The following is a 15,189-nucleotide window of genomic DNA, read 5'->3' on the forward strand; positions in this document are numbered from 1 at the left end:
TGAGCAACAGTTTTATAAGTAATTATGTGGACATAAGATGAACAAGTGGAAACTAAAGAACAGTCCAGAATTTGATTTTGGAAATTACAGTCATACTATGACACATATATCAAAAATGTGTTAAGAAAAATAAAAAAAAGTGGATGTATTTTTTAGTGAAGGGAAGGGACGTAAAATTGTGGTTGACCCAGGGCTAAATGGTAAATACGGTCCATATGTATGACATAAGGTATTTATTATTGTATGTAGTGCAGCTGAGCAAGTAAAATAAAAAATAAATTAAAAAAGTTTTTAAATTATCTTCTCTACATGTTCTCTACATCTTATATAGTTGTATAGATATTCAATTTCCAATTTTATATTTTCTACTAATAAATATTATATCGTAAAGAAATCGTATACAAAAAGCCATATTGTATAAATAGATAACAATATATTATTTAGTCACACAACTTATTATTTGTCAAAAATATAATAATTATCATGTTATATTTGATGTAATATACATAATACATTATTAAATTTGTAATAACATTTTAGTATTGAAAAAAAATCATACGAAGCGTTTTCGCGCATAAAAAAATATTTTTAAATTAGCTATATGCTTATAATTTTGTTACTGATGTCAATGTTTTCAACTCGTATTCGTTGAGTTGTGACAGAGCTTTTCATTATTTGCGTTCTATACAATTATTTCCAAAAAGGGTTTATTACAATATTTTCGTTTATTTTTTAATGTGTCTCAAAACTATTTAATATACGTATTATAATATGTTGTATAATATAATTTGAATTATTTTGTTACTCAGCGAAAAAGGTAGAAAAAAAATTTCCCGAGAGCCTGACGCACGCCTTGTTACATCTTCATGTCGTTCATAATTTAAGTAATCTAACAATAACGTACCTACCAACATATATTTTATTCATTTTATTCATGTTGACCACAAGTCACGTAATATTATATTTTGTTTACATACATCCAACGTTATAGGTATATAAGATATAGCATATACGTATTATGCATTAAAATGCACTATAAAACCTGCGAATAAAAATATAAATTGATGTAACCTACATAATGCATAATTTATATTATAGAGGTATTATGTTATATACATATTATATGATATTTTGTTTCAGTTACTACCTATCATCGTTTAATCAAACCGAATAAACACCACGGTGATGAATATTATTATATAGGAAAATTCTTTGGTATATGAATATAATATGAAATGAAACAAGTGTTTTAGGTAGATTTAATTTGTATTTTGTATAAATGTACGGTAGATAGGTATAACATAGTTTTAATAATTATTTTCAACAAAACACAAATTTCCGGTAAAAATCAATAATCCCATCGCAGACATTACTTTTTCATTTAATACTATACAATATTTTCATTGTGATATATACACAAGTACAATAGATTTAGAAATTTAATATCCCTGAGGATTATAAGTATAATATGTGGCAATAATAATATGTCTTATTGTTGAACGGTAATCACACATTTACTGAGCTGTATAAAAATATTATATCTTCTTTTAGCGTGCTTGTGCGTGCCTACTAATCTTACACAACTATATACATGGCGAACTTACCCATAAGATTTTCACCGCCGACGACAGAATGCTATATTATATATATGTATATATATTTTTTTATTTTCTAAATATGTTTCTCCGTATCGAAAACACTGCAAAAGTCGAATATAAATATAATTGATAAAATGCGTCTTCGTCCCAACGGACATATTGTTCAGTTGCAGGCCACTCTTAACGTTCAGCGTAGCCATTCATTCTTCAGTATTATATTTGTCGTACATTTGCTTACGTTTATGGTTTTCTCTGTTCTCTCTCGCTCTCTCTCTCCCCGTCGATTCCAGATCGATCCATTTCACCATGGCGTCGTCGGTGGCGGCGTTTGACATGTTTATTAAAGCACAAATACGACACGTTTTCTCCAAGGTCGTTTTCCACCAGAAACTCATTAAAAGGAATTTTATTAGTAGCTGCCATATACGCTGCCCACCCGCGCCCCGCGTCGTCGTTTACATCCTTTGCAGAGAATCCTTGGCTAAAGTATGGCGCCGACCGGCGAAATGTGTCTGACGTCGATCTGTTCAGAGTTAATCAACTCCTGCGACGGCGTCGCATGCAATTATTTTGCCCCTCAGTTTTAGCCAATAGCGTGTTTAAATTTCATTTGTACAGCTCCTATGTAATAAAAAAAAAAATTGTAACGGCGCCACGTCGTCAGCACGTGTATAGCTTATTACAACAACTGTTGTGTACAAACTAATATGTAATGAAATACGTATAGGTATAGCGTGGTGGTTTTAATAATGCACATAAAACAATTTTTAAATTTTAAAAAAATGCCGATGAAGTTAATAACTATATATAGTATGGAATACATTGTTTTTCAAGGTTGTACATTTTAGGATTAAATGTTTTTCCGAAAAAAAACCTATAGGTACCTATTATAAGTTATGAATGTAAAATCAATAGACATTAGACATGGATTTCCGACTCAGCTAATAATCTAATACGTAGGAAATATTATATTATAATATTATTTACAGAATAATCAGTGCTTGTATCGATGGTGAATGCATATTATATACGCGTACCGCGTAATATTTAGACATACAGTTTCTAAAAAAAAAATATTAAAATAATGGTAATTTTTTTAAGCATCAAGTGTTATAGATTAAATTTAATATCCTAGGTACTTTTATAACAATTTTAAAAAAATTGTTTTTTTTTTTTTTAGAATCGTTAAGTATAATTCTTATACCTATTTTTTGATTTCAGAACGCTATGTGGGAAGACTTAGGCGTGGCTAACGCGACAAGCGTGATAAACGAGACGTCCAAGGCCATCGCAGAGTCAGTTATGAGTACGACGATGATAAACGATGGACCTCTGGTGGACAGCGACGCCGTATCGCCGGTCACGTTGAGCATGGAATGGAGCAGGGTGGCCAGGCTGTTGATCATGATAGGCCTGTCCGTCATCGGTAGCATCGGTAACGTGTACATGATCAGCTCGGTAATGATCGAGGATCATCTAAACAAAAGGGGTGAGTACTTAATTGCGACCGATCGATAAAGTATAATATAATAATTATTATTCGAATTAAAGTGCATTCTGCACAGGCTAGTATTTTTAAACACGAATCAGTGCTGTATTAGTGGTTCATGCCGAATCAAAATAGTTGTTTGAACATATCGATATGTGTATTATATAGGTACATAATATTATTATGTTAAACATTATACCGAAAGTGAATAGCAAAAATTGTACACAATGAATGGACTTATATTGGTTAAGCGAAATGGAGTAGTAGCAGGGTATCCTCTCCCATGATACACTCGTTCTACTTCAGAATCTGTAATCCAGATTATGATATAGATTATAATGGTTATATAGGTTGTTGGTATTTGAAAAAAATATAAGCCATAATAAATATTGAATAACTTAGAAGTCGTATAAATATAGAATACCCGAAATACTATTAAATAAAATCAGAATGGTGTTTACTTAAGGGAATGTCAACCCAATATATGTTTTCTCTATCAGACCCACGCGCCACACGAACAAAACGTATTCACGCGTAAAGTGGTTTTTTATGATTTTTGAATAATCACTAATTTTATAAAATAAAATTACCTATTACAAAAATGATAAAGAATAATATTTTTGAGGGCTTGGTACATCAGCATTGCATTACATTATTAATTGACTTTAAATTTAAGTTGAAAATTTTTTTAAAAAAACTATGAATTGAGTTGATATTAAATTGTGTTGAGACAATATTTAGACGAACCAATAATGGGTTACACCATCAAAAATATTATTCTGGATAATTTTTACCCTAAGTTTACTCAAAAAAATAAAAATAAGTTATTTTGCAAGTGGGCGTTTTGTCCATAATATGTTGATCGTGGACTAGTGAGAGAAAACAAAACATACTGCAATGACATCTTCTTAAGACCTTCGCGCAGATCACCGCTGATTCACGTCAAAACAATCACCCAGTAACTCAATAAGATGATTAACAAAACGCCATATTGAAGAATGCATTCCATGACATCGTTGAACAGCTGTACCTATCGTTTATATTTGACCGCTATTTAAACCATATCGGGTCAGATTATGAGCCGTATAATATTTTCCGCCCAGGTGAGTTTCCTGCATCGTATAAGAAGTATCTGCTTTAGAGATCCGGAGTGACAAAATTAAAACATATTATCCTCGATGAAATTTAAATGCAAATAAATTGTTCACGTCTAATGTAATATATTAATACTTGTATATACAGTTATCCTCGAAAACAGGATACACTCTACAACTCAGTTACCCACTTATACATATATATAACTCAGTACTCTATACGTAATTTTGAATTCTGTTTGCCGAACACGAGACTAAACTATTGGATCATAAATTCTTATATAACTTGCAATTTTTTAACGCTTGTATTTTGCGCATGCGCGACAACTTAACTTTTCTGTGCACCCTGTTTTCGTATGGACACGCTGTATATATATATATATAATATATTGTTCTAAATACATATTATATGGAACGATGCCCGTGATTCTGCAGCAGTCTGTATGGCGACATCGACCGATGTCAAGGTGGACATTCGTCTCGACTAGCAGGTGTTGATTGTTAGAATATATATTATTATTAATATTAACATTGTAAGTTGTCGCTCAAAGTGTCGCACTCTGTATAGACGTGCATTATAAGCATATATATATTTTTGGCCGTCACGTCGTCTGCTTAGACGATATTTTATAATATATTCATACGATTTATATACAACGATCGCAAAGCCGAATCAATTTTCGCTAGCGCCTCCTCTGAGCGGGCATTTTATTCCACTGGATTTGGTAAACGCGATTTAGATACCCACAAAATATAATATTACTTTTATGCAACAATCATTTAGAACTGATGAATAATATTTATTCATTTAAAATAATTCACTGATGAATCATAAACATTTATAGAATATTAACATGTAAAGTATTATGTTTATAAAACAGTTATAAAATATCTCGCTGATGTCAACTGGTAATGTTCTTTTGAAACCTAAATTCAACATTGCATCAATGTTTCAATGTTTCATAACTTCCATAGTGCAGACGAAATTTATAGATATCTTAACTATCGTCGATTCTTAATTTACCAGTTTAAGTAATAGCAGAGACGTGTGTATAGGATAAATGCTCGCTTAATGTTTCGCCTCGATAACGACATTCTGCTGCAGCGCAGTATATCGCCTTTTTCTGTCGATATATATAGGCCCTTTAGTCGCTATGCACAACGATTTATTATTATCGTGAAGAAGTAAGAGTCCGAGTCGTTTTTCGAAGAGAGATCGTCTAAAACTCTAAAATACCCATATGCATATTATTGTATTATTTTAAATAATATACCTACTCGGCGCCGGTGAGAACTGAATTTATAGCAGATTTTTAACCTGCGGAATGCTTTTTTTATACCACCTAGTTCCTTTTTTTCATTTAGTTGCGCTATACATGTGGTGTAGAAAAGCGATTTTCCGCCGTGCCTATATGTCACTATACAGTAAAATATATGCTTACAAGATAAACATACCATGTATTTATACTACTGATAGGACACGACTGGAGAAGTCGTATTGTGGACGCTTTTCCGAATTTCGTATAGCTATAATGAAAATTTTGTAAATTTAAAATTGATAGTATTATCTAGTGACGATATTTTCAATAACTAAGATATCAAGTCATTAAGATGACTCACACTCGCATGGCCGCATGTGTTGTCTCCGTCTTACAAACACTTAGCATAGCAAATTTTACGTTCTGGATAATCAATTTAACTCTATTATGATCAATATTGGAGCCGATTGACCTATTATCAAATTTAAAAATACAAATATTATCTAGTGTACCTCTTCGAAATTTTTTTGCCTATATTTTAATTTAAAAACAAGTTATGAGTATTTTAAAATAAAATTGTAAATTGTTTATGCATTTTAAAAAACTCATAACTTGTTTTTAAAGTTAAAATAGGAAAAAAGTCTCAACGAAGTTCACTAGATAATATTTTTATTTTTAAATTTGTTAATACGTCAATTGGCTCCCATAAATCGATTATCCAAAACGTACAATTTGCTATATACGTAAGACACATGCGGATAACGTGACCTCTTTGTAAAATAAAATGCTCACCCATAAGAAAACCACAAACCATCGAAAAACTCCCAACAAAATTCCCTGCAAAAAAAAAAAAAAACGATAAATTTGATCGAGATCGCAACGACATATTATAGAAAACTTTTGAAAAGTATCAACCGTAATAAATCCTCAAGTGGCCGAGTATCTTCGACACTTAGATACCTATACTTGAAATGTATATGAGCGCCGCGACGAAACTACTCCTGATATAATATATATTATATTATTATATTCTATTATCTAGCGTCTAGTTACAAAGCTCCGTGTCTAGTTAGTACTACGTGGTATCTTTCGTCCGGTCCTTGGGGTATTTGAATAAAGGTTTTCTTGAACTGTATCTCCGGAGTCCGGATATGCTGGTCGGCGGCGGCGGCGGCGGCGGCGGCGGCGTACGGCAGACGGGAGCTTATGTCTGAACGACCTGTGGGAATTGTATTTATGCGTATTGCGTATGTATACCGCATTATACGTTTATATATTATGTATGTATATATATAGTACACGTGTGGCTGTAACGAGACTTATTATATACGTGTATACCGTATATTTCACAATATATATATATATATATATACGGCGCACCGAGCTCGATCTTTACCACGTCGTTATGTTATTGTACGTTATATATACCTACATATATAAATGGTCGGTGTGGGCTAGCTGGTATTTATAAGCTGTTTATGGTCTAACATAATATAATGCCGTCTAAAACTCTTACTGAAATGGCCGCCCAGGTGACCAGATGGTGTTATAGAGGCATTTTACGTCGTGCACGGTTAAACCTCCTATTCCAATAAGGCGAGTGATATAAAATGATATAATGATACAATTATTATTAGGTATAATCCTTCCGGTTTCCTGCTCAGAATAACGCAAGATATTTCACAGTTATATATTACATATAGTTTATATGACACTATACATATGTATAGTATTTACATATTAATTAATTCTCCTTATGCATTCTAGTAATAATCTACTATCGTGTAAACACTGTAAACTGAAATTGATATTTATGCATTCGACCCTGTTTCGTTTTAATAAAAATAATTTTTCCTATATTCTGTATGATGGTACTTTAGCAGATCATAAGACTCTTCGTGTGACCTACTGAAGAAAATCGAGTACAACATTATATTTTCCTGCCAAATATTTTTCTCCATCCTTCTCGTTTGATCAGTCAAGACACGCTAATCTGTATCTAGATGAATTGTGAATACTTCCTTTTTTAAACTTTCTTTCTTTGCACCATTGAAGTCTTTCCAATATTGTTTCTCCTTTCGGATTCCTTTTTAAAGTAGGAAAATGTTTATTTATAGTGATTTGTATTATTACACTACAATAGTTATTAATAAAAATTATAGTGACGATTCAATAGGTAACTTATACTTTTATTTTTTTGCTTATTAATTATTAATAAGCAATAATTAATAAACAATAATTTGTTTGAGGGACGTTCAAAAGTAAAATTTGGATTTTGGATAAATAATATTCTGAACATAAATAATTAAAGAACTAAGTAATTTGTATAATCAAGTCACAGGCTTGTAATTTTCTTCTTTTATCAAGCGGCTCGATGCTATACTTTCTCGCTGTGGTGGATCAAGCTAAACGTCGATTCTGTTGGTCTTAAATGCAAGTTCCCTTAAAAATTAATTTTTATCTCTTTCAATTGCATTAATCCAGCCCGATGAGGATCCCATATAACCAAACCATATTCCAACATGGAACGGATTATATAGTCAAATATAATATTTTAAAGCAATAAAATTAGGATTTTTAATTTCTGAACAACTGTGCCTTATATACCCTAATACTCGAAGAACTTTAATATACATCATAGTTATGTGATAAGTTGATAGTAGAATACAGATCTGTTATTTGGGTTATAGCTGTTAGTTCTAAGTTATTAATTTTATAATGAAAATATGTACTTGATTGACGTCCATTCAAAAAACCATTTAGAAAAATGTATAGCTATAATCTTACAATCGATAACTAAATAGAAAATACAAGCTGTACCGCAGGAAAATTCTTTTATATTATTACAATTATAAATAAATATTATAACTATTATTTAAATCGATGATTTATGTATTATAATCTGTGGATTTCTACAAGTCATATAGAACAAGTAAATTAGACGATTAATAAATTAATACTAGCGAAAATTTGAGAGTATTGCATAGGTAGCAACTTAGGAGTAAGATATATAAATAAAATAATAACTGGTAATGGGTATAGGTATACATTTGTTTAACCTAACATTTGTGTGCCTCCTATAATAATAACAGAGTTTTGTATTTAAATGATGTCACAATTCCAGTAACTTAAACATGTTTTACTATCTAAATAATCTTTAAAAACTGAATATTCACGGGATAGTCAAATAGGAGTGTCGAGTAAGTAGGTAGCATATACATTTAAAATGACCCACAGGCCACATTTACATAAAAAAAATAATAAGCTCGAGCTTATCAAGAGTCGACTGAGTCAGGACTAGGGTAAAATGTGTTAAACTATAATAAAATAATGTATTCTTTGGTTCTATATGGAAATAACTTTGGAAATTAAATGTATATATATATGTATATGAATTTATGAACTTAATGACCTAGTAATGTTATATTTGTTTAGTCTACTTTTGAAACTCCATTATTTACAAGCAGTTTTTGAAGTTGTTGTGAAGTGTTCTTTACATCTATTTTTCTGTTTTTCGTGCACACGCACGTATGCACACTTAACATTGGTCGATAATTTATACGTTTGTGCTCCGAGATAGATGTGTCAATTTCAATTAAACCATAAAATGGATCAATGCGAGTCCTCGTTTCTCGATGACTACAGCAAAAATGATTCAGCTGAGGAAATAAACTTTGAACGGTTATGTCTAAAGAAACTTTTACCGTTCCGTAAAAACAAGCAGTGAGCTAGGTATAACAAGTCATTGCGTTTGAGCAATAAATAACTTCTAACTAGAGAAGACAGACGAGCACACATCGCGTTCGTTTTGATTTACTGAGCCGTATGATTGAAATAACTACACATTTATTCTACATCACTCGTTCGCCATATTATATACATTAAACATGTACAAACATGTATGCGTATATATATGCTGCATATACGTACATAGTGACTCGCATAGGTACGTGATTGCAAACAGCACTTCAAGTAGCATGTGCGTATACCGGTTAATGGTTACCTATGAAAAAAGGTAAAGTGTCGAAGATGTAAATTAAACTCCCCGAAGCAACCGTATTTATATTGTACAACACTCGCGACGTTCTCGGACCAATGAACACGTACCTATACGTTGGAAATCCAATCACCCCTTTTACCTATATATATATATATATATTACTCTTCTATCTCCCGCTGTAAAATCGCGACCGTCGGCGAACGTGTGATATATATCATAAAAATGTGATAGTACCCATATATTATTATTATTGTAATATATATACGCGTTTAGAAGTCGGAAACAGCTGCAATACCGCGCCACGGCGTTCTCGTCTGTCGGCAGATCGCTGATATATTAGCACTTTGGCGCTAGCAATGTTGCTTTTTTCGCACGTCTGCCGCCGTCGTGTCTGGCAGCGCGCACTCCCGCAGGGGGCTGCGATAGGCCCCGCGGGTCTTGCTAGTCTCAAAAACGAGCCATTCGTTATTCACGCTGATAATACATATCGAACTATAGGGCGTCGTCCAGTTTCTTACACCCGCCTCCCCCTTTGGTATTTTTTTTTTTTTTACTTTAAATCTTATTAAAATTAATACGATTCGAAAAACATTTTTTTTTAAATATTCATATGCGTATTCATAATTTTTCGTATAATATAATAAACCCTCCGATTGAAAATATCCGAGTGCGCCACCAGTGTCGTCGTGCCCTCGGGGCCGCCGCGTCCTGGCCCCGCGGGTGTCGACTGTTGGACATCGTGCGGGAAAAGTTTCGGAACGGGGCCGGGTGCAGCTGCAGCACAGTTGTAGAGAGACGCGTCGGGAGGTTCGAATATAATAGTATATAATATGGAGGCTGAACGTGGAAAAACGCGTGACCCAAATGCACACTGTACGCGCCAAATGCCATGAAAAATGTATAAACGTGACCCAAACTTTGAATACCTCCACGTGCACTGCAAACTCTGAACCCGCGATTTATGCACAGTCGTGTAATCCGCATGGGACCATATAATATCATACACGGCGAAGTCTCTAGCTCTCCAGTCCGAAAAGCTGGGCGACGACGTGCATAGTATTATAAACGAATTTCGTTAATGGGTCTGTTTTGTGCTTTATATTACTGTTCGTCCGATCCGTTGTTTTTTATTGGGAGAGGGAGGGGGGCTAATAACAGGCCGTAATATCACGATAAAACCACATTAACATCGTTATAATTATTATAATATTATCGACGATGTATTTCATAGTTTAATGAAATTATGAGACACTTACCTTGGTGCGTTTACTGCTAACGTAATTTATTTCTAGATAATAATACTAATATGTACTCACCACATAACCGCATTACCACACCTTCTATTAGATTGTTATATTATTTTATAACCATGATTTATGTACAATATACGTCCCGCAGCGTATAATATTCCCTCACAGGCCTCGTTTTATTTTCAACACTGTTACTCTGCTCAGCACACTCTCCGGGCTCCGGCGCAGTAAAGTTTAACTGTTAAACACTCTTCGTTTCAACCTACGCGAAATCTCCGTATTTTAAATACTTTTAACGTTCACGCGGGTAGTCATAATATATTTATTATATTATTCAAGACTTTGATGCACGAGGCATGCATTTTCGCTATCGTAAAAGACAAATAAAAAAAACAATTCAAAAATGTGTGCACTCTGTGTTTATATACGCTACGGTATAGGTATATTATTATTTAAAAAAAAAACAATATCTACAAGTAAAATATTCATGAAATAATAGTAAAAGGTTTCTAAATAAATTAGGTACACTTACGAATATACGATGACGTTGACTTTGACTCTGAAAATACTACGTAGGTACAAATGTAAAATATGTCAAGAAATGGCAGGACCACAAATACGGCGATTTTGCTCAAAACATACGTAGTATTGGTATTATCATAATAAAATATTTTCCGGTGGGTGCAAATTTGAAATTGTATCTCATATTATAAACGTCATCGATTGTCGGTAATGTTTGAACATTTCGTCGAGTATGAAGACTTTTTTATTACTCAACAATATAAAATGGTCAACAATATTAACTTTGATCATTTTTCTCCTTATTTAACTGCTGCATTACATATTTTTTTCGTATGAAATTGTTCGGTAAATAATTTAACGATGTTGACTGTAGGAAAAATAATCGAAAATGTACAGTTTGATGTAGTGTAGTCTCCTTTATATATTCCAGCCTACCAGAATGGAAAATCTTATCAGCAGATAAAACACAACGTACCTACCTATTACTATTTAATATAATATTATAATAAATTCAGTCCCTAAGTTATTACCTTTGTTGGTTCTTGATAACTATCTAAGCAAATCCAGCCAATTTAAATAAAGATCAATGTTTCAGCCTTCAGACATTTTTACACTGGGATACGAACTGCAACGGAATAAATATTTTATATACATAGATGTTATATTTATATTACAACATGGTAGCCGGACGTGTGTGGGTTCAACAGGAGAGAAACAACAATATGTTTAAGTAACAAGAACACATCTACCCCGTCCCACATGAATACGCAATCACTGCTGAATCAAGGCTTATAATAAACAGTTACTTAGTGGGGGAGGTGTAATAGATCACCATGGAAAACTTTTTTATCACCAGCAATGTAAGTTTGGTTTTCGTTGGGTTATCGTTAAAGTAAAGGTACACATCATCATAAGTAGGTTTACTCACAAAAAGTTTGATCAACTGTATCAAAAACAAATGAAGAAAAACAAAACGTGCCGCTGTGTGCAGTGTTGGGCCTTTAAGTGGGATGTAGGTACTGTTTATACCTATTGTTCATATCACTGGAAATTTCAAAAACTGCAGCTTGAAACGGCCTTCTTCTATCTTCCAGCCTGTGAATGTGCGAGCTCACATCAGACAGCACTTATATAAATTATGATAAACATAATAAAAAAAACCGGTCACTGTAAAACCAATTAATTTTGACCTGGTTGCCGACCGTCCCTTGAGAAGTTTGTGACAAGTTGTTCTCGCGGAAGGACGGTGCTACTTAAATGGGGCACACACCATACAGGATATTGAACAAGCGAGTGTGCCGAAAACCACAATGACTTTGTCATGCGAGTAAAAACGACATGGTTTTAGTCGTGGATAATAGTTAGATAACATGTTATATCTAAAAGTAAAAATATCTCTTTTTGTCATAATCGTAGTGTCCGGATACCGAAGCAAACCTATGAATAGGTACTCTTGTTATAAACGGTTCTGATATATTTATAATCGTATCATTTGTTTGGGTGTCGAGTGCTGCAGGGTATATTCGGGAGTTCAAAACTTCAAACAATGGAGAATAATCTGACAAACTTTGAGCGTTGATGACCGTATTATTTGATAGTTAACATATTATGGTTAATACGAGTGTCAATTAATTCAAAATATTCAAAATATCTAAAAAAATATTATATACAAAGAGTGATCAAATACATGATATTATAAACATGTACTAGCATAGCCGAAATTTAGTAAAATAAGATGGATTTTTTTCCAATTTCAAATGTATATAATTTATTTTATATACAAGTAGGTACATATTGCTCTATAAACCAGTATTTTAATAACGTGGTGTATTAAAATTTCTCGATTAGTCTTTACTCGACCATGTACGTACTACGTAGCGTATTATAATATTATAATTCCAATTTTCATGTTTTCACGTTTCACCTGTACCCATAGATATTAATATATTATTGACACAAGATTACCTAAAACCATTGGGTAAAAACGATAAAAAAATGGCGATACGCAATGTGAAAATTATAAGTAATTACTATTCCAATTTGGAAAGTACTTAAACTAAGGGCGGCCTTGACCCCGTAAATCTTGGCTATATGCGTGCAAACAATAATATAGATAAAATAAATAATTAAAACACTCATGTGGATTCAAACGCAGATACACAAAAACTTTGAGGTTTAGAGTACTTTCGAAAATAGACAATACTCGTCAAATATGCTTGAACGATTTCATATCAGTCATGTCTTAGTGGATTATAAACTTGTGTGGATTTTACTTTGTGACGATTGACGGGGCGATTATATAATATTATATAATTTATAAGCTGCACTCTTCCTGTCGGACCCGATACGAGACCTTTAGTGGCGGATTTCGCACTCGGAGCGACCCTAAACAAAATAATGGTCTACTCGTCTCACACTACAACTACCTACCAATATTTTATATAGAACACAAGCGTTTTATTGCCGCAGCTGCGGTGGCCGACTATTTGGGACTGCGGTTTGGCAATGAAAAAGTCTCGTCAATACTGCAGCACCGGAGTTATTTTGTCCTGCCTTTATTTAATTATGTCTTACTATACGGCCCCACTTCAGCACACGCCTCGATATTTTGACAAAAATGTAATTAAATATATAAACGATTAAACGAATACAAACTGCAGTGTCACACTCACGAGTCACACGACATTTTATCAATATAATATTATACATCAGTTTCGTGTTCGAATGCAAGTGGCGATGTAGCAGCATGGACAAGCTGCTCTTAAAATATTGTGTCTATGCGTTACACCGTGGCCCAGGGACCCCAGCAGACATTTTATTTCTCCAATTTTTTTTCAATAATTCTATAGATCCTGATATTACTATATTATTCCAATATCACAGATATATATGATGACATTATATATTATTGCGTAGATCTGTGGACTTTGATTGCGATATGTACCTATATTGTAGTTTCTAATATCAGGAAAAAAAATGTTAAGATATTTGCTCTGGATTTGGGCCTGTCGTGGGCATTATATAATGTGCAGAAATATAAGGCGTCTCTCGAACGCCTTTAGTGGTGAATTCTGCACTCGGAGTGACCGTAAACAAAATAATGATCTGACAGGGTGTATGACGAATATCTAACGCATTCAAATGCAAACAATCGTCAGCTGTTCCTGGCACGCCATGTACCTAACTTTAATGCCACTCGTATTTCCGCTTCAGCAAAAACATCAGTGTAGTTGTATTATTATTTATTATAAAGGTGTAAGCTCGCCGAGAACTAACTTTTCGACAATCAATGAGCTGTAAACTTCGTATACTAAATTATATATAGTTTAAAACGATTTAAGTTCGAAGAAAATAATATATATTATAGCACATAGGTATTTGATGTAGTATTCAATAATAAGTTTTATTGAATAGAAATTAGCCAAACTCACACGTCGGCCCACATTATAATGTTTTGTTAACTTTTAAACTTATTGAAGCGCATAGTGCCTATACAATATTATCTCAATAACTTTTTTATATTATACGATAAATTTACTGTTTTATCTAATTCCAAAAAATGGGTAACACATACACATAAAATATTATACTTTAAACTTTAAACGTATAAAATTAAACATATTTATTTTAATCGACAAATTATCAAGATACACAGAATTAACGAAAAAAAAAATATATTTATAAACCTGTCAGTTGCCATTTGATATGAGAAATTGTGGTCAATTTTGTGTCAACATTTGTCTTTGTCACTTCTTTTTTTATAATAATAATTATAATGAAGAACATTCAATACAATATATAGAGTTGATTTTGTCTAATAATTATGCATTTCTTTATCACGTGACCGCTGTAGCTTCGAAGATGTAAAACAAGTAACAACTATCAATTATACAACACATATTGATTATTGATTAGTAAATTATTTTTTTAAAAATTGTTTCTCATTCAGATTTACAATATATTTCCCAACTATAGCA

At 32.8% G+C, this 15,189-nt stretch overlaps 1 protein-coding gene across 4 annotated transcripts in view; it reads left to right on the forward strand.

Moving 5' to 3' along the window:
* The window catches only part of LOC111030891 (melatonin receptor type 1A-like), a 117,945-nt gene that overhangs the window by 91,399 nt on the left and 11,357 nt on the right, over positions 1–15,189 (forward strand). For all 4 annotated transcript variants that reach the window (XM_022310600.1, XM_022310601.1, XM_022310602.1 and 1 more), the window contains one exon: positions 2,820–3,087. In XM_022310600.1, the coding sequence (XP_022166292.1) occupies positions 2,820–3,087 (268 nt within the window). The remainder of the gene's footprint in view (positions 1–2,819; positions 3,088–15,189) is intronic.

The sequence above is a fragment of the Myzus persicae genome, unplaced genomic scaffold (assembly GCF_001856785.1).
Source record: "Myzus persicae strain clone G006 unplaced genomic scaffold, MPER_G0061.0, whole genome shotgun sequence".
Classification (NCBI taxonomy): domain Eukaryota; kingdom Metazoa; phylum Arthropoda; class Insecta; order Hemiptera; family Aphididae; genus Myzus; species Myzus persicae.